Raw genomic sequence first — 21,127 nt, forward strand, 5'->3', positions numbered from 1 at the left:
ACTCCTGTCCTCCTGTAAAGCTTCTATTTAAAATTAAATAGAAAGATATTTGTTTAGGTGGCAACTTAAACAGAAAAATCTCTTTTTCCTGATAAGTTTACTCTTATTTAGTGATTTTGCAATTAAACGTGTGTTATCCTTCAAGCAAAATGAGTAAACTATTCAACTCTGTGAATATTTGTAACTGTATCTTTTTTTTAAAAAGTTTCTAATTTTATTTTGTACCTTTATAAGGAATTATCAGTGAATAAAATCTTTTTGGTAAATGCTCTTTGCATAAATACCTTTTTTAACTTTTAAAATGCAAGGTAACAGTGTTTATTCAACTTTGAGGAAGTTTGTTAACTCAAAAATTGCCTTACAGAAAAATAAAAACGTTTAATTTCACTCTTTACCTAAAAACGAAGTGAAACCTGTGATCCCACGTCTTCTCCAGAAGGTGTCAGTACAACCTCAACAAAATTTAACTCCGACACTGTTTGTGTTGTCCACTAGGGGAGCTATAACTTCCTGTGGCGTTCGGTTGACATCCTGTTGTTAGCCGCTTAGCTTGAAGTTAGCTTCGGCTAAACTCGGTTAAAATCAACATTTCTGAACGGATTTTTACACAAACGTGGCAAAATTTTTTGCAATCAGACTTTATAGCTTGAAACATGAGTTTTTTGGGACAATATTGCAGCTTTATTTAGTGATTTTAAGCGTAGTGAAGGCTCCGGTCGTTAGCTTAAAATTAGCATCGCTAGCGTTGTTTAAAAACATCATTTTATGACTGATTTTAAACTCTAACGTGGCAAAATTTCAGCGAGTATGCTTCGAAGCACTTAGCCAGCGTATCAAAATCACTTTAAAGGCGCTTTTCAGCTTTAAAAAGCAGATTTTATTTCCCTATGAAAACGAATTTCATTTCCGGGTGACGTGATTGACACGTCCCTCATCCAATGAGAACGTTACACACGGTCTTTTTCAACCAATGACGCAGCGTTTTAGCAACCAGCATGCTAGATTCAGCCTGAAAATAGTTCGTCAGCTTTTCGTCTTTTAAACTGTCAAAATGCACTTTTTCTGTTAAAAATTGTAACGAATAACTCTTAACTGTGTTCTGAGACGGCGCTCAGCTTTTAAAACGTTTATCCATCTATTCAAAATACTCGTTCAAACTCAACAGAACCGAACCGGACCACAGCCGGGTCTTATGGTAGAACCTCCGTACTTTTAAACAGAATCAACGTTTCCCACAGCTCATCAGCTTAGTTACACGTAACAGGCGTACAATGTCAGCTTTCATAAGACTCGATGACACAATTCCAGCTTTTAAAACATTGCCAGCGTGACAGCAAAGGTGTAAGCGCGCAGCTCCAGCTCGCTGCGTAAACATGCAGTATTTCAGCACAGCTAATAAACTGTTATTTTTCAACATGCCAACATGAAAAATCAATGTTTACACGAATTCACAATCATTTATGAGACTTTACGGGCCACCAGTTGTAGTAGTCACGTAGGTACGTGCCACTAGTTGTAGTATGACAATATAGGGAAATATATATGCATACTTTTCACGAGTTCCTCATCTTTCTGACTGTGTAATGTCGTGCATTGAATTTAACAGAAATGTAACGAGAGACGTTATTTATCTTTGACCCATCAAAATGAATGCGGTCATTTATTTTCAGAATCAAAGTTTAACATCAAACATTTACATTAATTTGGCAAAATATGAAAATAATAACAGACAAGTTTCACAGAAAAGGGACATCGATCACTCTGCGGTGAACGAGGACTTTGCTTCAGATATTTCTAAAATATCTGTACTGATTTTATGAGAAAGAGGAGAGTTTTAAGATGAAATGGAGTTATCTTACAGAGAGATATGTGAGGGAATTAATCTGTTTGTCCAGAACGTGCACGCTTCATCAGATCTCAGCTTGCCTCCGGTACACTTTAGTCGAAGAAGAAACTGTTACCTGGTCGATGATAGATCAGCTCGATAGAGAATCCTCCAGACTTTTTCAGCGTCTCCGTTGAGAGCAGCTGAAATCCTTAGATAGTCGTGTGTGGTTTGTTCAAACAGAAATTATAATCCCAAAACGTCTCTGGGTCATCCTGAACGCGTTTGCACCCAAGAACTCTGAACTCCTTTCATTCTTCAGAACTTCTCAGACTCTAACAGAATCTTTCAACTCCAGCAACTCTCTAGTTCTTCATCTCCTCAGCCTCTGGAACTCTCTGGAATTCTTTCCCAGACTCTCGACTCTCTAGTCTCTAGACTCTAACAGAACCGGGAAGTTGCCACATTTTAAATGAGTTGACTTCCGGGTCAATTTAGAGCTTTCTGATTCGTGGATGGACCAGAAAGAGGTGTGGTTTTTGACGTAAGGTGTTATCAAAAGTCGAGGTCAGAGAATGAGTTTGTTTAACAACTGACAGAGAGATTATTGCAGAAAAGCAGACTTCGTGGAGTCAACTCTTCTGTATCTTCTGTAAAGATTAAACATGACATTTCTTTTTCAGTAAACATTTAGTTGACCGAAGCTTCAACTTTCACATACTTACGTTGCTTGGCTCATTTCAGACAGAAAATCAAGAAATGCATATTAACCTGATTTCTTCTTTGAATGAGGAATAAAAATCATTACTTACTGTTTATGTAAAATAAAAATGAGTAGTTCTCTTCAACCTGTAACATTGAGTGGAACTAACACAATTTGATTATTAAACATTTGTAAAACAGTAATGATTATAGAGAATTGTCTTTTCTGCTTGATTAATTCAAGAAAGAAAGTCATCAGATGGCTCAGACTGTATTCAGATCAATGAAAATAGCAGTCTCTGTCCATCTGATAGATTTGAGGTCATCAGGGTCAGATCAGGGTCAGATCAGGTTCACTACATATATTTTAGATAATAATTTGGGGGATTTAAGATTAAGGAACTCTAACACACATATTGGTGTTTCTAACAAAGTTTTATTAAGCTTAAATTTCTTTTTTATGATAGACTTAATTTGTTGATATTCTAAGAAGTATGTATTTTCAATGTCAAATTGTATTATTAAATTATTAAATGGAATAAAGTCTACACCTTCATATATGTGTTCCAGACGTTCAATTCCCTTGACTCTCCAACCTGGGAAATTTAACATATTATTTTCTTGTAGGATGTCAGGATTGTTCCAGATGGGTGTATGTCTACAGGGGAGTAGTGAAGATTTTGTCATTTTCAAATACTCCCACCATGCTGTCAGAGAAGAGCTAATACTGATGCTTTTAAAGCAAACATGTCTTTTTATATTTGTGCTAATAAACGGTAGATCTGAAATCTTAATATTATTACATAAAGTTTGTTCTATGTCTATCCAAGTTTCATCTAATGTATTTGGATTTAACCACTTTGAGATATATTGTAACCTATTGGCTAAATAGTAGTGATAGAAGTTGGGAAGTTCTAATCCTCCGGTATCTTTAGATTTCTGTAATGCTTTTAAGCTAATACGTGGAGTTTTGTTTTTCCAAAGGAATTTAGATATCAAAGAGTCCAGTGACTTAAACCATTCAATTGAAGGTTTATTTGGAATCATTGAGAATAAATAGTTTATTCTCGGCAGGACCATCATTTTTACTGAGGCAACTCTTCCCATATGGGCAGAGATTTCCATCTAGTAAGATCATCTTCAATGTTCTTTAAAATTGGGATATGATTCAATTTTATTAAGTCTTCCAATCTAGGAGAAATATTAATGCCCAAGTATGTAATGTTACCTGATTGTAGTCGTTCATTGAGAGAAGTATTAAACACACAGTTTATTGGAAGAGCTGTGGATTTTGACCAATTTATAGAATAATCAGAAACTTTTGAGAATGAGTTTATTAATTCGATAACATTAGATATTGAATTTTCTGTGTTCTGAAGAAAAAGTAAAACATCGTCAGCATAAAGACTAATTTTATGTTCTATATTTCTACACAGTATACCTTTAATATCAGCAGTTTGTCTTATTGCTGCTGCTAAAGGTTCAATAAAAATAGCAAATAGTGCAGGTGAAAGTGGACATCCCTGCCTGGTCCCCCTCTGTAAACAGAAGCTTGAAGATATTTGATTATTTGTCCTGACACATGCTCTTGGTGAGTTATATAATATTTTTAACCAATTAATGAAATTGTCCCCAAAACCAAATTTACTCAATGTAGAAAATAAAAATTTCCAGTTTACCCTATCAAATGCTTTTTCTGCGTCCAAAGACAAAATAGCTGTTTCAATATTTTTACTATATGAATACTCTATTAAATTATATAATCTGCGTGTGTTTGTGGTCGAGTGTCTTCCTTTTATGAATCCAGTTTGGTCAGGATGAATAATGAGAGGAATTATTTTCTCTAATCTTTTAGAGAGGACTTTACTAATTATTTTAACATCCACATTAATAAGAGAGATGGGGCGATAACTGGTAGGTAGTACTGGGTCTTTCCCTGGTTTTAATAGTAAACTAATGTTGGCTGAATTCATATGTGTTGGAAATCTGCCATTTTCTTCTGACTCATGTAGCATTCTGTGAAATATTGGTTCCAGGATGTTCCAGAACTCTTTATAAAATTCTGCTGGATATCCATCTGGGCCTGGAGATTTCTTATTAGGCATGTTTTTAATGGCTTCACGGAGCTCATCTGATGTTAATGGTGAGTCTAGTTCTGAAGATTGACTACTGTCTAGTTTTGGAAGCATTACTCTCTCCAAGAATTGATTAATATCTTCATCTGTTGGATTTATTTGTGGAGTGTATAGAGTTTTATAGAAATCTCTAAAAACACTATTTACTTTTTCCTCGTCATAAGTTATGTTACCATTTGTGTCTTTAATACCATATATAGACGTTTTTTCTTTATTTAATTTGAGTTGATTAGCTAAAAAGCTACCGGATTTATTACTGTGTTCAAAATGTTCCAAGCGAAGTCTTTGTACTAAGAATTTGTTTTTTTTGTCAATACATTCATTTAGTTCTAATTTTATCTTGCGTAGTTTTTTCTGTGTTTCCTCTCCTTGTAAACTTTCTAATAATTTGATAGATTTCTCTAATTCCTCAATACGTTTATTTTCTTTTTTCTTTTTGTTTGTTGCGTAGGATATTATTTTCCCTCTCATAACTGTTTTCCCAGCCTCCCAGAGTGTACACGCTGATGTACCTGGCAAGTCATTAAACTCTAAATACGATGTCCATTCATTTTTAAAGTATTGTATAAATTCTTCATCCATAAGCAGTGAGGTATTTAATCTCCAGTTTATACTTTTTGGGATTTCTTTCTTATTATCTAAATTTAAAGTAACTGGTGCATGATCGCTGACAGCAATAGGGTGTATCTTAGTGTCTGAAATGTTGGTCAGCAATGAGTTGCTGATTATAAAATAATCCAGACGAGAGTAAGAGTGATGCACATGTGAAAAGAAAGAATACTCTTTACTATTAGGGTGAAGAGACCGCCATGCATCGCAGAGTCCATAATCACTCATGTACTGTTTAACTACATTTATGGATTGCCAACTGCGTTGAGCTCCTACTGCATTAAGCCTGTCTATTTTGTTATCTAGACCAAAGTTAAGATCACCTCCCAGTACCAGCGAGCAATCCATGTGATTTGATAGAGTAGAGAAGAGATCATGAAAAAAAGCAGCATCGTCCACGTTTGGCCCATATAAACTAACAATACAATATTTTTGACTGAGTATGGATAATTTTAATATTATATATCTACCTTGCGGGTCTATAACTGTGTCTAATATTGTGAAGTTCACATTTTTATGAATTAATATTGCTACTCCTCTCTGTCTTGAGTTGTAGCAGGCTGAGAATACATGAGGAAACTCAGGAGATTTTAGCTCATCCACAGTTGACGGTAATTTATGAATCTCTTGGAGTAATACAACATCTGCCTTTAATCTTTTAATCTGGCTAAAGATTCTATTTTTTTTATGTTGGCTACCGGCTCCATTAATATTCCATGTGACAAACCTTAAGATACCCATATTTGTGCTTGTGAAAATATAATTAAGCCACACCCATTATCACAAATATCAAAAATAGTAAAACACCCAGACAATAACATAATCCTTAATGATTGATTATTTATGATTTATAGATAAACTAAGTGCTGTTTTTGAAGGTAGATCATGGATGTATTCCTTTATGAGGTATTTGTATGTATGTATGTATATGGATATATATAAGCCTTTGTGCCTGTGTGCTAATAATTGTTGAGTCAGAAAAATAGAGACAAAAAAAAGAAAGTGAAATGATAATAAACACATAAAGATAAAAGAAGAAAAAATAAAAAAAGAACCCCCTTACCACATTAAGTGTCATGCCACCGTGTACCACCACCATCTGTGTAACCCACCAACCGAGCTGTGCTGAAAAATTACATAAATATCTGGTAAGTAATATGAATATATATGCTTGCTAATACATTTTAAGTAAAATTAGCAACTGAAGATCATACTTACCTTATTTATATTATTAATAGAGCCAGGGAGTAACCTCTGGATCTCTAAACAGCTGACCGTTGATGTAGAGTTTGTCAACAGCCACCGCAGCTCTTCTGCCCTCGTTTATATTTTCTGTGAAGATTTAATGAAGGCAGAAACAGAAACTGTGAAGCACTACCAAAGAAAAGAGTTTAATTAGGACTTAGTGATGCTGAAGGAACATCACAAGGTGAAAAAGTGCAGCTCACTATACAAGCTTAATCCAGTTTTGCAAGATGGAGTCATTCTTGTTGGAGGAAGGCTGAGTCGAGCAGCTTTGCCATATGATTCTAAGCAGCAAGTAATTCTGCCAAAGGATTCCTACATCACTAGACTTGTCCTAGGAGACATTCATAACATGACAGGTCATGCAGGAAGGAATCACATGTTGGCTGAATTACAACAGAGATTCTGGATCCCTGGAGCAAACAGAGTCATCAGAAGGTTTTTAGCCAAGTGCATCACATGCAGAAGATTGCATAGTACACCAGGCAATCAACTCATGGCAGACCTGCCAAAATGTCAGGTCCAGCCTGATGATCCACCATTCACAAGAGTCGGTGTTGATTATTTTGGTCCATTCATGGTGAAAAGGGGAAGAGGACAGATAAAAATATATGGTGTTATTTTTACATGTCTCACCATACGAGCAGTACATCTAGAAGTTGCACCATCACTCGACATAGATGCATGCCTCAATGCTATAAGAACATTTATAACCAGAAGAGGACAAGTTAAAGAAATGTATTCTGACAATGGAACAAACGTTTGATCAGCTGATTTGGAGTTGAAGAAATCTATTAGTGAATGGAACACAAGCAAGATCATGAAGACACTGCAGCAAAAAGGTGTCAAATGGTACTTTAATCCTCCAGCAGGTTCCCACTTTGGAGGAAGCTGGGAGCGTTTGATTCGCTCAGTGAGAAAGATTCTGAACACCACTGTTAAGGAGCAGATTTTGGATGAAGATGGGCTCCATACTTTGCTGTGTGAGGCTGAAGCAATCATTAACAGTAGGCCCATAACAACAGCATCTTCGGATCTGAATGATTTACAAGCGTTAACACCTAATCATCTGTATCTACTCAAAGTCAAACCTGATCTACCCCCTGGAGTGTTCAAAAAAGATGACCAGTATGCTAAATGCAGATGGAGACAGATTCAGTATCTTTCGGATGTCTTCTGGAAACTATTGTGTAAGGAATATCTCACACAACTCCAAGAAAGACAGCGATGGTCCACATCCAGAAGAAACTTGCATGTTGGTGATGTGGTACTCATTGTTGATGACACCTCATCCAGAAATTCCTGGACTCTTGGAAAGGTAATGGAGACATTTCCTGACAGCAAAGGTTTTGTCCGTCAAGTTAAATTAAGGACCAAGACAAACGAGCTTTGCCGCCCTGTGACAAAGGTGTGTCTCCCTCAAGAATCTGAAGATGAATTAAGGTATTTTCAAAGGTCATTGTTTTATAGACATTATAAGATGGGACACATTGTTTGAATAGATTTTCTTTAAAAATAGTTTAGGCATCTTAGATAAGAGTTTAAGTAATTGTTCCAAAGATATTGTTAACAATTAGGGGCCGGTAATGTAGGAGCCTAAACTAAATTTTGTAAAGATTATATGTATAACTGAAGCTATTTGTTTTATGTGTAGATCTTTGTTGGTTTGAGGTTGGTAACATGTTTATTTAAGTCATGTGATGTGGGTGGGGCATGTCAGGAGAGAAAGTCCAGACAGACTAGTTGGGGAGTGAAGCCAAACAGTTTTTTGACCTCCCTTGCTTTTTTCCTGTTTAATTACCAAATCGTGGATAAGTTGTTTTTGCTTACTTTTTTGCTGTACATGTTTCATTTTTAAGTAAAACTTTAAACCCAAGCCACTGAGAATAATTAATTTTCTGGACAAGAATTATGGCGGAGGCCATGGCAGTGTCAGGCTCAGGTTTCACTTAATAAGGATTTACACTTGTGATTAGATGGTCTCTTTGTTACGCCCCTCCTCCATTGGTGGCCCTCTTCCTTGTTGACAGTCTTGTCAAACTGGTTGAAAACAACAAAGTCCATGCTCAATAATCCAGGTATAAAATCCAACATTTTTCAGTCAGGTCATCTGGACAGTTTCTTTTTTTTGTGCTGAAATGTTTCGCCTTCGATCTGTAAGGCTTCATCAGTCAAGGAAACACACAACAAAATTGATTCTTCCTCCAACAGCTTACTCCACAGTGGAACAAACCAGTTTTGCTTGTGATTATATGGTCTCTGTGGTACGCCCCTCCTCCATTGCCTGCCTTCTTCCTTGTTGACAGTCTTGTCAAACTGGTTGAAAACAACACAGTCCATGCTCAATAATCCAGGAATAAAATCTAACATTTTTCAGTCAGGTTATCTGGACAGTTTTTTTGTTTTTTTTTGTGCTGAAAAGTTTTGCCTTCGATCTGGAAGGCTTCATCAGTCAAGGAAACACACAACAAAATTGATTCTTCCTCCAACAGCTTACTCCAAAGTGGAAATAAACAGTTTTGCTTGTGATTAGATGGTCTCTTTGGTACGCCCCTCCTCCATTGCCGGCCCTCTTCCTTACCTCTAATCACAAGCAAAACTGATTTGTTCCACTTTGGAGTAAGCTGCTTTAGGAAGAATCAATTTTGTTGTGTGTTTCCTTGACTGATGAAGCCTTCCGGATCAAAGGCGAAACATTTCAGCACCAAAAAAGAAACTGTCCAGATGACCTGACTGAAAAATTTTGGATTTTATACCTGGATTATTGAGCATGGACTTTGTTGTAGGAGAGATCATATTTCTCCAGTTTTAATTTCTCTCCACTGGCTCCCTGTCAAATCCAGAATAGTATTCAAAATCTTACGTATAACCTACAAAGCTCTCAACAACCTGGCTCCATCTTATATTACAGATTTTATTGTTCCATATTTTCGTAACAGAGCACTTCGCTCTCAGGCTGCAGGTTTAATTGTGGTTCCTAGAATTTACAAAAACAGAATGGGAGGCAGATCTTTCAGTTATCAGGCTCCTCTCTGGTGGAACCAACTTCCAATCTCTGTCCGTGAGGCTGACACATTATCTAAGTTTAAAACTAGGCTTAAGACTTTCCTTTTTGTTAAATCCTATAGTTTGTGTCGTCTTGGGTTTCCTGAGCTGTCCCTTAGTTATGCTGCTATAGGCTTAGACTTCTGGAGGACAAACTGACCACACTTTTCACTCTGCTGCTGTCTTTACTTACTCTGCTAAACCTGTTTTGTATTTGTAATTTTTTTAATCCTTAACATGTGGGGGGTTTTTTTGTCTTTGAGGTACACCTGGACCTATACCTGGACCTACCGTTCTATGTTCGTCTGTCTCTACTTTCTGTCCTCTCAAACCAGCCGGTCAAAGCAGATGGCCGCTTGTCCTGAGCCTGGTTCTGCTGGAGGTTTCTTCCTTTTAAAAGGGAGTTTTTCCTTTCCACTGTTGCCACTGTGCTTGCTCAGGATGAGAGACAGCAATGAAGCCAAGATTCTACTTGTCTGCTGGCCTCCTTAGATAGAGAACTTTACCAATTGGCTTTTATGTATGTGAATGTTCCTGTAAAGTGCCCTGTGACAACTTTGTTGTGATTTGGTGCTATATAAATAAACTGAATTGAACTGAATTGAATTGAATTTTAAAGGTAACATTTTTTTCTGAAAACTCACCTTAGCTTTTCTGTCAGTGATAATTTTATCTCCTGTCTTTTTTCACAGATTTTTCAAGGTAACACCAACCCAACAGAGGTTGCCAAGACAATGCTGCCTAAACCCACACTGACACGTTTCTTACGAATCCGGCCAGTTACCTGGGAGACAGGCATTGCACTGCGGTTTGAGGTTTATGGCTGCAAGATATCAGGTTGGTTACCACGGGATCCTAGCTAATTCTAATACACACACCCAAGGGTTGCAACTCAATCTTTGTTCAAAGCTATTGTTGCAAAGACTATTTCTATCTAAATGTTTAAAGTGCTAAAACAAAGTATTAACTTTTATTTTACTTGTGATTTCTTCACATATTAGTTGTCATTTTGAGTTCAGGCCCCAGATGCACAAACACCTTGCCCAGAACCAGTTTTTGTATATTAATGGCAAAGGAATATGGATTACTTACTTGCATGTTTAAATGTACCTCATTCAATATAAATGAAGTAAACAGCTGGCAGGCAGGAGAGTCAGAGTTGGGTGGGCCTATATGAAGTTCCATCCCTCCATCTAATTTGTTTCCAGCTGCGGTCTGCCTTTTCTTATGAAACTTTGATTTTAGTAGCAGTTTTCTCATCTTTGCTGTTTTGTGGATGATTTTTAAAGTGACAAGTCCCTTATGTGTGGTTATGGCACATCTGCCATTATCTCAGCAGAATAATGAACATATGTAGTGAGACTTGAGTGTTTTGTAATTGTGCATTTAGAGTAAGAAAAAAGTAGCCTTTTTAGTAAGCAATATTCATTATTAAACCTTATATTTAGGTTTAACTTTGTTATATTTTAACAAGGGCATTGCATATTAAAATTCTTACAGTACATTTTCTGCATTTAGACAGATGGCTAGTTTTTATTTATTGTCCTTGGGCTGACATTAAAATGTACTGTTAAAACAGATTAAAATATAAAAATAGCATACCTTGAAGCAAGGGACTGCATAGCATCCTGATGCATGCTCAATAATCCAGGTAGAAAAATCTAAAAAAGTTAAATCTGGTCCTCTGGACATTCAAAAAAAACAAACAAAAAAAACAACAAAGCAAAACAACAAAAAAATGTAGAAACGTTTCGTCTCTCATCCGAGAGACTTCCTCAGTCTGAGGAGCTGTATTCAGCTCAGTCTCTTAAATAGCACCGTCTCAGAGTGGATCAACCAGTTTTGCTGCTGACAACCAAAACCAGCTGATCACATGCTCAAGAAGGACCATCAGCCTAACAATGGATCATTAGCACACTGATGGCTGTTTACTATTCAAAGTGGAACAAACCAGTTTTGTTTGTGATAAGATTCTGATAAGATCACAAAAAAGAAACTGTCCAGATGACCTGACTGAAAAATGTTGGATTGTATACCTGGATTATTGACCATGGACTTTGTTGTTTTCAACCAGTTTGACACGACTGTCAACAAGGAAGAGGGTCAGCAATGGAGGAGGGGGCGTACCAAAAAGACGATCTTATCACAAACAAAACTGGTTTGTTCCACTTTGGAGTAAGCTGTTGGGGGAAGAATCAGTTATGTTGTGTGTTTCCTTGACTGATGAAGCCTTCCGGATCGAAGGTGAAATGTTTCAACACAAAAAAAGAAACTGTCCAGAATCAGAATCAGTTTATTAGAATCAGTTTATTATTGCCATGTCAATGAACGAGGTTCACAAACTAGGAATTTGCTTCGACATAAGGTGTGAATAGTAATAAAGTAAAATAAAGTAAAAATAAAGTAAAAATTAAGTAAAAATGAGAACATTACATAAGACATAAGACCTGTGTACACCCACAAATAAAGTAAAATTAAAAACATAACATAACCATATGTACACCCATACAATAGAAAACAATAAAAAAGCTTAGAGAACAGTACAGATGGAGTATTAAATTATAATACAGATGTAATGTGACCAAAGCAGAAATTATGAGGTAGCATTATGAGTGTTCAGGAGTCCAACAGCAGAGGGGAAGAAACTGTTCTTTTGGCGGGAGGTTCTGGTCCGAATGGACCGAAGCCTCCTGCCTGAGGGGAGTGGTTCAAACAGTCCGTGTGCAGGGTGAGCAGGGTCAGCTGTGATCCGACCTGCTCGCCTCACAGTCCTGGAGACGTACAGGTCGTGGAGGGATGGAAGGCTGCAGCTGATCACCTTCTCAGCTGAGCGCACAACGCGCTGCAGTCTGAGTCTGTCCCTGGCAGTGGCCCCGGCGTACCACACCACACACTCCAGATGACCTGACTGAAAAATGTTGGATTTTAACAATAGTCTTTCTGTTACTGCTTGGACATTGTGAAGGGGATGGCATTCATCCATTTACACACCAAATATCAGCTGAACGCAGTGGTGTAGTCTACGCGATACGCTGATATACGGAGTATACCCACTAAAAAAGCTTAAGAATTTCAGTATACCCATTTAAAAGTGTCCAATGATACATGACACATCATTAGGCACATGCCATTGATACATTAAATGGCAGTTAAATGCTTCCTTTACAATTTTTCTGTATGCAGCGCTTGTTTATTACATTTGCTTATCCAGCAAATTATTGTTAAATTCTGTACTTACTAATTTATGCTTGAACATACTTTGCTTTGATACTGTTTTATAAATTCTATAACATGTTTTCAATACAAAGCCAACAGTTGTACAACGTTTGTTGTACATTTCAATACAAAGACAACAGTTGTACAAAGTTTGTTGTACATTTCAATACAAAGCCAACAGTTGTACAAAGTTTGCTGTACATTTATTCAAATATAAGCATCAGAGAAATTTGGAAATGTTCAATATGCTTAAAAATCTAAATAAATTGACAATTTCCATACATTGTACTAACCAGTGTACTTTGGTTTCTAAGCACAGTATACCAACTACAAAAATGTAGACTACACCACTGGCTGAATGTCTGTGAAACTGATACAGTTACAACCATTTTTTAAGGTTAATTAGCTCTGGAAGCCATCTTTAACTACAAAAGTTAATCAGTACATTGTAACTACTTTCAGAAAATTTCTACTGTCCAATAGTTGTCAAAATGTTACAGTGTACATAGATCACAATATCATCTGCATACATTTTAATGTTAAAATTAAAACAAACCAAGTGAAGAGCATTGATAAATAGAGTAAATAATAATGCCCCAAAGATTGGCTTTTGTGGAAACAGCTGTTCATTTAAATCTCCAGTCTATTTAAATGTAAAAAAATATGAAAACAATCTGTCTTCATAAATAACTATTTGAATGGTCTGTGATATTATGGATCACTCAGATGCAACAAATGTGTGGTTGTTTAAATGGTAGCATAGCACGCTGTGAGTACATCAGGGTTACAGTTGGAGCATGTGTTTAGGTCACATAATCAGACCACCGTACTGAGCGCAAACACATCACAGGATCGAAGTCACCGCATGGTCTCTGGATGACGTCAGCAGCATTGGCCTCTCTGAAGACTCTGCCAACTCTGCTGCATGCTACCAGCACTGTGGGGGAGAATCTAAAGCTGCTGAGTGCTGCTTAAACTCTGTGACTTTACTTCTATTCTTCACTGAGCTAGAAGTCCCTAAAACCAGAGCTTCAATAGCATTTTAAAAATGTGAATATTTTAGTGATGGTGGTATACCATTTAGGCAACTCAAAAAGGACAGTTTGAATGTCACAAAAAGTTTCTCCATAAATTATTACAGCTGTGTGTCTCCGCTAATACAGACAACTACTCATTATTTGAAAAATCTACCATCCCGTTGCTGGTAAACATGCCATGGTGTAAAAATAGCTCTCATCCACCACTGACTCTCCACCCAAACTCTGAATGTTGCCCACAGAGGCCTACATCATCTTTAAATCTATCACACACATACACAATCATAAACATTAATGGTAGTTCCACTGTGCGTGTCCCTGCATTCATGGTATCCCGTCTGCTTCTGTGATCACAGCTGAAGTTGATTAAGAGATCCAGATGATCCAGGGAGTTCACTCAAGTGTCTAAAGTCACATCAGTTGGTTTTTATCTCTCTTTCACACACATGCCCTTTCATTCACACACATACCTTTTTCTTATTTCTTGCTACTTCAAAGGCGTTCGGAGTGCAGGACCTTAGCTGTGTTCTGCAAAGACCAACTTCTTTGATCTCACTCAAACAGATTTTGCCCAAAGACGAAAGAAGAAAGGAGTACAATCCCCCAAATGTGGGGTTTGCACAGACAGCATTTGCTATTTTCTCTGGACGGCACAACTAAGAATTTTTTTTTAAATGTATTTATTTATTTATTTGGTGGTGGTATGTGGAGAGGTGGGGGTTGACTGTTTTAGATAACCGAAGACAGGTTGTCTGATCGAGGCCTTGTTCTGAAACCCCTTGTTCACTTTATCCAGATGCAGCCATGTTGCTGAGTGCCTCAGCAATGCAGTATTCACTTCGTCTCATATGGCACATGACATGTCATAATGCCTGGATAAAGCAGGTCTCAGACTAAGTGAGTAATTAATAACAGTGAGCTCTATTTGTACTGAGAAGTTAAAATTTCCAAATTAGAGTTCCAAGTGGGCAATTCACCTTTAAGTCACAATTCAAACTCGGAAAATCTGAAATTCTTGACCATCCCCAAATTCACAATCCAATATGTTTGTCTTACAAATGAAAAGGGGTGATGGCTACAGTATTTATTTTTTTCACTGCTGACACTGTGTATCTCATTAATTATGTTACAAACATAAAAAATTACAACCTCTATTTGAAGAACACTTTGGTGTTTGAATATACTGTATCTCTAACACTTGTTGGCCCAGTCACTGGGCATAATGAGTCATATTCTTACTTTCTTGTTGCTGCTGTAGTTAGTTTGTTTCCAAGATCATACTCATTCTTGCTTTTGAGTTTAAAACTGTTTCATATTAAGGCTGGGCACTAGTCACACCCCAGTTTTGCCCAATTATAAAATCACAGATATGCGTAAAATTATAAAGAGATCAGAGCATCTGCATGTTTTCAAGCTGTAGCAATAAGTTGTTACCCCTCTCAGTTTAAAAAATAATGCCACTAAAACATAAGAACATTTAGACAGGCATTGGTATTTTTGAACAAATGAAAGCAAAGAGGCTTAAACTTTCAAGAGTTCAAAAGGATCAGACTAGGGAGTGATAAGAACAGGGGGAAGGGAAAAGATCCAACATTATGGAGGGAAAACAATGAGGTGCTCAAACATAAGTTCCCACAGAAGTTGACAGCTGTGGTGCAGAAGGTAGATGAGTGCTGCAGCAGCAGATTAAACACAACAAGGCCTTCTTGAGTGAAAGCATGTGAATCTATGTAGGGAGGGGTAGAGAGCTGAAAAGAAAAAGGACTCCCAGAATACAGGAGGTGGAAGCCCCAACAGAGCAGAGGTTTTTAATTGGCTGCCTGGACACAATTGCTTCAGGCAGAAGAATTAGTATGCATAAGATCTACTGACAGCAAGAGAGAAAGATACAGTAATATTACAAATAGTTAGGAGAAAAGCCCTCTTTTCTTTCAAGTTTACCAAACCAGACTTGTGGTGTACTGGATGCTGTTGAACATTTGGACTTGCTTTGGCTATAAATCAGGTTCTCTGTGGTTCCATCAAAGATCACTGCAGCTTTTCAATAATTTGCATCAAAAAGTTAAGTGTGATTTTCAATTTCTTTTCTATTTTAGAGTACCCATGCTCAGGCATGCTGGGCATGGTGTCAGGCATGATCACAGACAACCAGATCACCGCATCCTCCCATACAGATCGTAACTGGGTACCAGAGAATGCTCGCTTGCTTACCAGCAGAACAGGATGGACCCTGCTACCTCAGCCACAGCCCTTCGCAAATGAATGGCTGCAGGTGGACCTTGGTGAGGAGAAGTTGGTGAGGGGGTTGATCATCCAGGGTGGGAAATATCGGGAGAACAAAGTCTTCATGAAGAAGTTTCATCTCAGCTACAGCAATAACGACTCTGACTGGAGGATGGTGTATGATGCTAATGGGAACAAGCCAAAGGTAGGATTTGCTTTTCATGTCTTTGCTAGCTTATCAGATTTGAAGTTAAGCATCTATATTAACCACATTAAGACATGTCCTTGCTTTCAACCTGTCTACGGTGAATCAAATTTGAACACTGTCGAGGGAAACAATTGAAACTGTTTGGTTTTGTTTCTGAAACAGCAGAAATCTTCTGATTTCTGAAGAATCAATAGATTCTTCTGAAAATGACAATCATATATGTCAAAACATCTTTTTGGATTTTGACTAATTTAGTCACTTATTACCAAAGCTTTGTGCCTTACAGTTGTAAGAAAGTGGCCATTGTGATCCAATAAAATGCCACTTTAATTGGACATTTGACGCTTTATTTGTGCTGCTGATTATGCTGCTGATTTCTTACCCATAAGCTGATGTATACATACCCATCTGCTCGCAACAGACTCACGTTCAGGCTGCTGTTTAATACAACTTATTATATTATATTAATATTGTTTAGCATATATATTAGATCCTTGTATACTATCCTTATGCATTCTGATGCATCCAGGTAGAAAAATTGAACAAAGTAAAGTCAGGTCCTCTGGACAGATTCTTCTTGTTGGAATGTTTTGTCTTTTATCCAAAATACTTCTTCAGTCTGATGAGCTGCAACAAACTCAGTCTTAGGATACTTTATATTATTGGTATTTTTGGGTGTAACTGGGACCTTGAGTGCACAATTTCGTTCCACTTGATGTACCACATGTGATGCAAATGACAGTAAAGAACCTTGGACCTTAAGATAAGATAAGATATGGTTAGATCCCCCATTTATTGATCCTCCAGGAAATTGTTGTTCCAGAGTTTCATTACAAAGGAACACACACCTTAAACCTTGAATTATCTTATCAGAATAAATATATTAGCATCCTTTGCCTAGTTCTCTCTTCCTGCTTTGTATCCCACACAACACACTTATTTTCATTCAACCTTTATTTATACAGGTTAGTCTCATTGAGCCTCGAGGACTCATTTACAAGAGAGACCTGTTTTAAACAAAGAACACAGGTGAGGTACAGACAACAATCAAAGTCAAAGTCACTTTATTGTCAAAAACTGCAATATGTACAGGACATACACAGGGTTGAAATTACATTACTCTCAGACCCCGGTGTAACAATAACCATTTAACATTAAAGCATTTAATAAACATAAGCATAAAATGAATTAATAAAAGTATGTCTAAAAAGGTTAAATCTGGTCCTCTGGACATTAAAAAAAACCAGAGGACCAGATTTAACCTTTTTAGATTTTTCTACCTGGATTATTGAGCATGCATCAGGATAATAAAAGTATGATACTGTCTTACTATAGCGGTATAAAAAATATATTTTTTAAATATATCTATAAAATCAAATTAAATGAAGTCCTGACATTGATATTTGTAGTAAGTGGCAAAGCAGCATATGAAGTGAATGTACATAGTATATGTATGAAGTCCTTGATATTGGTGTAGGTAAAGTGACATATGCAATAAGGCTAGTAATACATATGTATATATACTTTGTATATCAACGGTAGTGTAATATAAGCAGCAGTGTGAATATAAACAGTAGTGTGAATGTAAACAGTATTGTGAATGTAAACAGTAGTATGAATATGAACAGTGGTATGAATATGAACAGTAGTATGAATATGAACAGTGGTATGAATATAAACAGTAGTTTGAATATGAACAGTAGTTTGAATATTAACAGTAGTGCAAATGTAAAAAGTAGTGCAAATTGAATGAGCACGTGACCGTGTGTTGAGTGTATAACCCGTTTTTTAATGATGCGGAGTTCAGTGTTAAAAAGTTTTTGTCTTGTGTGGAAATGTGTGAAAGTTTTGTGTGTTAAGGCGGTACAAGAGGGAGGGGAGGCAGAGCAGGCAGAGAGTTCAGCATCCTGACTGCCTGATGAACTGAGCTGTCTCTCAGTCTGCTAGTTCGAGCCTGGAGACTCCGCAGTCTCCTCCCAGATGGCAGCAGGCTGAAGAAGCTGTGTAGTGGGTGTGTGGGATCGCCCGCCATACAGAGGGCTTTCCGAGTGAGGCGGGTACTGTGTAAGTCATGTAGTGACGGGAAGGTGGTGTTGACAATCTTCTCGGCTGCTCTCATGATGCGCTGGAGTGTCTTGCGGCAGGATGCAGTACATGCACCAAACCACACCGTGATGCAGCTGGTCAGGACACTCTCTATGGCGCCCCTGTAGAAGGTGCACATGATGGGGGTTGGAGCTCCAGCTCTTTTCAGCTTGCGGAGAAAGTAGAGATGCTGGTGAGCCTTCTTGGCCAGTGATGCAGTGTTCCTCCTCCAGGACAGGTCCTCTGAGACGTGCACTCCCAGAAACTTGGTGCTGCTCACTCTCTCCACAGTAGTACCATTGATGGTCAGAGGAGCATGCTGGGCATGCATCTTCCTGAAGTCCACAACAATCTCCTTTGTCTTATCCACGTTCAGAGAGAGATTGTTGTGTCTGCACCACAAGGCCAGGCGGCTCACCTCGTTCCTGTAGTCTGTCTCATCATTGTTGCTGATGAGACCAACCACAGTCATATCATCCGCAAACTTGACAAAGTAGTTGAAGCTGTATGATGGTGTGCAGTCGTGTGTCAGAAGGGTGAATAGAAGTGGGCTCAGCATGCATCCTTGGGGGGCCCCTGTATTCACTGTGATAGTGCTGGATGTGTTACTGCCGACCCGTACTGCCTGTTGTCTCCCGGTCAGGAAGTCTAGCAGCCAGTTACACAATGAGGTGTTCAACCCCAGACTGTCCAGTTTAAGGACGAGCTGTTAGAGGATGATGGTGTTGAATGCCGAGCTGAAGTCAATGAACAGCATTCTAACATAAGAGTCCTTAGTGTCCAGATGTGTGAGGGCTGTATGGAGGGCAGAGGAGATGGTGTCGTCGGTCGAACGATTTAGCCAATATGCAAACTGGAAGGGATCCAGGGAGGCAGGAAGAACAGAGTTGATGTGCTTCAAGACTAGCCGTTCGAAGCACTTCATCAGGATGGGGGTGAGTGCCACCGGACGATCATCATTGAGGCAGGAGGGCGATGCCTTCTTTGGGACAGGGATGATGGTGGTGGCTTTGAAACAGGTGGGGACGATGGTCTGACTCAGTGAGATGTTAAAGATATCCGTGAAGACCACTGCAAGTTCCACTGCACAGTCCTTCAGCACACAACCAGGTATGTTGTCAGAACCAGAAGCTTTTCGGGCGTTGATCTTGTTGAATGGTTGTCTTACACTGTCCGTGGACAGCGTCAGTACCTGGTCACCGGGAGAGGGGGAGAGTTTCTGTGCAGGTGTGCTGTTCCATGCCTCAAACCAAGCAAAGAAGTCATTCAGCTCATTCAGTGTAGAGGTTGTGCTGTCACAGGTTTGTGGGGCTGGCTTGTAGTTTGTGATGGTCTGTATTCCCCGCCACAGACTCCGTGTATCCTTGCTGTCACTGAAGTGATGAGCTATCTTCCTGGAATACTGCTTCTTGGCCTTTCTGATGCCCCAGGACAGATTGTTTCTGGCTGCCCTCAGGCCCACCTGATCTCCTGCAGTGAAGGTGGCGTTCCTTGCTCTCAGGAGTCTGTAGACCTCTGCTGTCAGCCATGGCTTCTGATTTGCCTGAACAGTGATGGTCTTGAGGTCAGTTACATCATCAATACACTTGGTGATGTATGAGCATACAGTATCTGACTACTCTTGAAGATCTGTGTTGTTGTTTTTGGTAGCAGCTTTTTTGAACATATTCCAATCTGTGGTGTTGAATGATGATTGCTGATGTTCAATGTTTTATGTTATGAGTGCTTAGTGTATATTTAGTTGATGTTTTTCTTAGTTCATATCTTAGATGTTATTACTGTTTTTCTTAGACATTTTATTGTTGGATGTAACTGGGACCCTGCGTACATAATTTCGCTCCACCACATGTACCACATGAGGTGCGAATGACAATAAAGAAACTCTGACTCTGACTCTGAAACAATCCTGAAGAGCTTCTAAAGAGCCCTCCGGCCACACTCGTACCTGCTTGCAAACTGGTTTGGTGACTTTAACCATTGGTCTATATGCTGGCATTAGCATAACACTGATGTGATCAGAGGCACTGATGTGGGGGAGAGGCAGGACCTTGTAGGCTCCTTTCATGGTGGTGTAAACTTGGTCCAGTGTATTGTTTCCTCTTGTTGGAAAGTTTGTGTGTTTGGATGTCTTTGGAAACACACTCCTTAGATCTGCATGGTTAAAATCGCCAGCCAAGATGAGAAAAGCATCAGGGTGGACTGTGCTGCTTACTGATGTGCAGATACAGTTCATTTATGCCCCTTTTCCATTAGTACCGGTACGGGCCAACTGGACCCTACTTGGCCCGGTTCTGAGGCTTTTCCATTAGTACCGGTACTTAGCACCTGTTACTATTTTCAGTACCCTTGGCTCTGTGGTTCTAACCGGAACGAAGAGGTACTAAAACGTGACGTCAGAAATCTGTCGGTCACTGATTGGTCGGGGGCGGAGTCGGGGGCGGAGTCACTGGATCCTTCAGAAACTTTTCAAAACAATAATCCGCCATTTGCAATTTCTCGGACTGGAGCAGCGACTGGACTTATTTTAAAGATTTTAAAAACAATACTGACAACATTTTGGTCTAATGCTGATGTGCTGGCATTTTTTGTGCTTGGTGGCCGATGACATAATTCAGAGCAAGCTGGATGGAGCTCTGCTGGTGTACCCCGATCCTCCCTCCGGAGCCTCGGAGTGCCAGGCCGGGCAGGGCGTCATCTCCCCGGCTCCAAGTTCAGCTGGTCACCGCGGAAGATCCTTCGATGTGCCGACTCGGAGGCTCGGGTTCCGGATACCAGCCTTGTGTGCTCAGAGCTCCGC

General features: G+C 38.8%; 1 protein-coding gene across 1 annotated transcript in view; it reads left to right on the forward strand.

Annotated features, from left to right (window-relative positions):
• nrp1a (neuropilin 1a) overlaps nucleotides 1-21,127 on the forward strand; it is a gene marked incomplete in the record, with an annotated part of 413,352 nt that overhangs the window by 320,479 nt on the left and 71,746 nt on the right. Inside the window, 2 exon segments of the mRNA XM_037694431.1 lie at nucleotides 10,254-10,398; nucleotides 15,911-16,242. Of these exon segments, the coding sequence (XP_037550359.1) occupies nucleotides 10,254-10,398; nucleotides 15,911-16,242 (477 nt within the window).

This window comes from Nematolebias whitei, chromosome 20 (assembly GCF_014905685.2).
Source record: "Nematolebias whitei isolate Nwh7 chromosome 20, NemWhi1, whole genome shotgun sequence".
Taxonomy (NCBI): domain Eukaryota; kingdom Metazoa; phylum Chordata; class Actinopteri; order Cyprinodontiformes; family Rivulidae; genus Nematolebias; species Nematolebias whitei.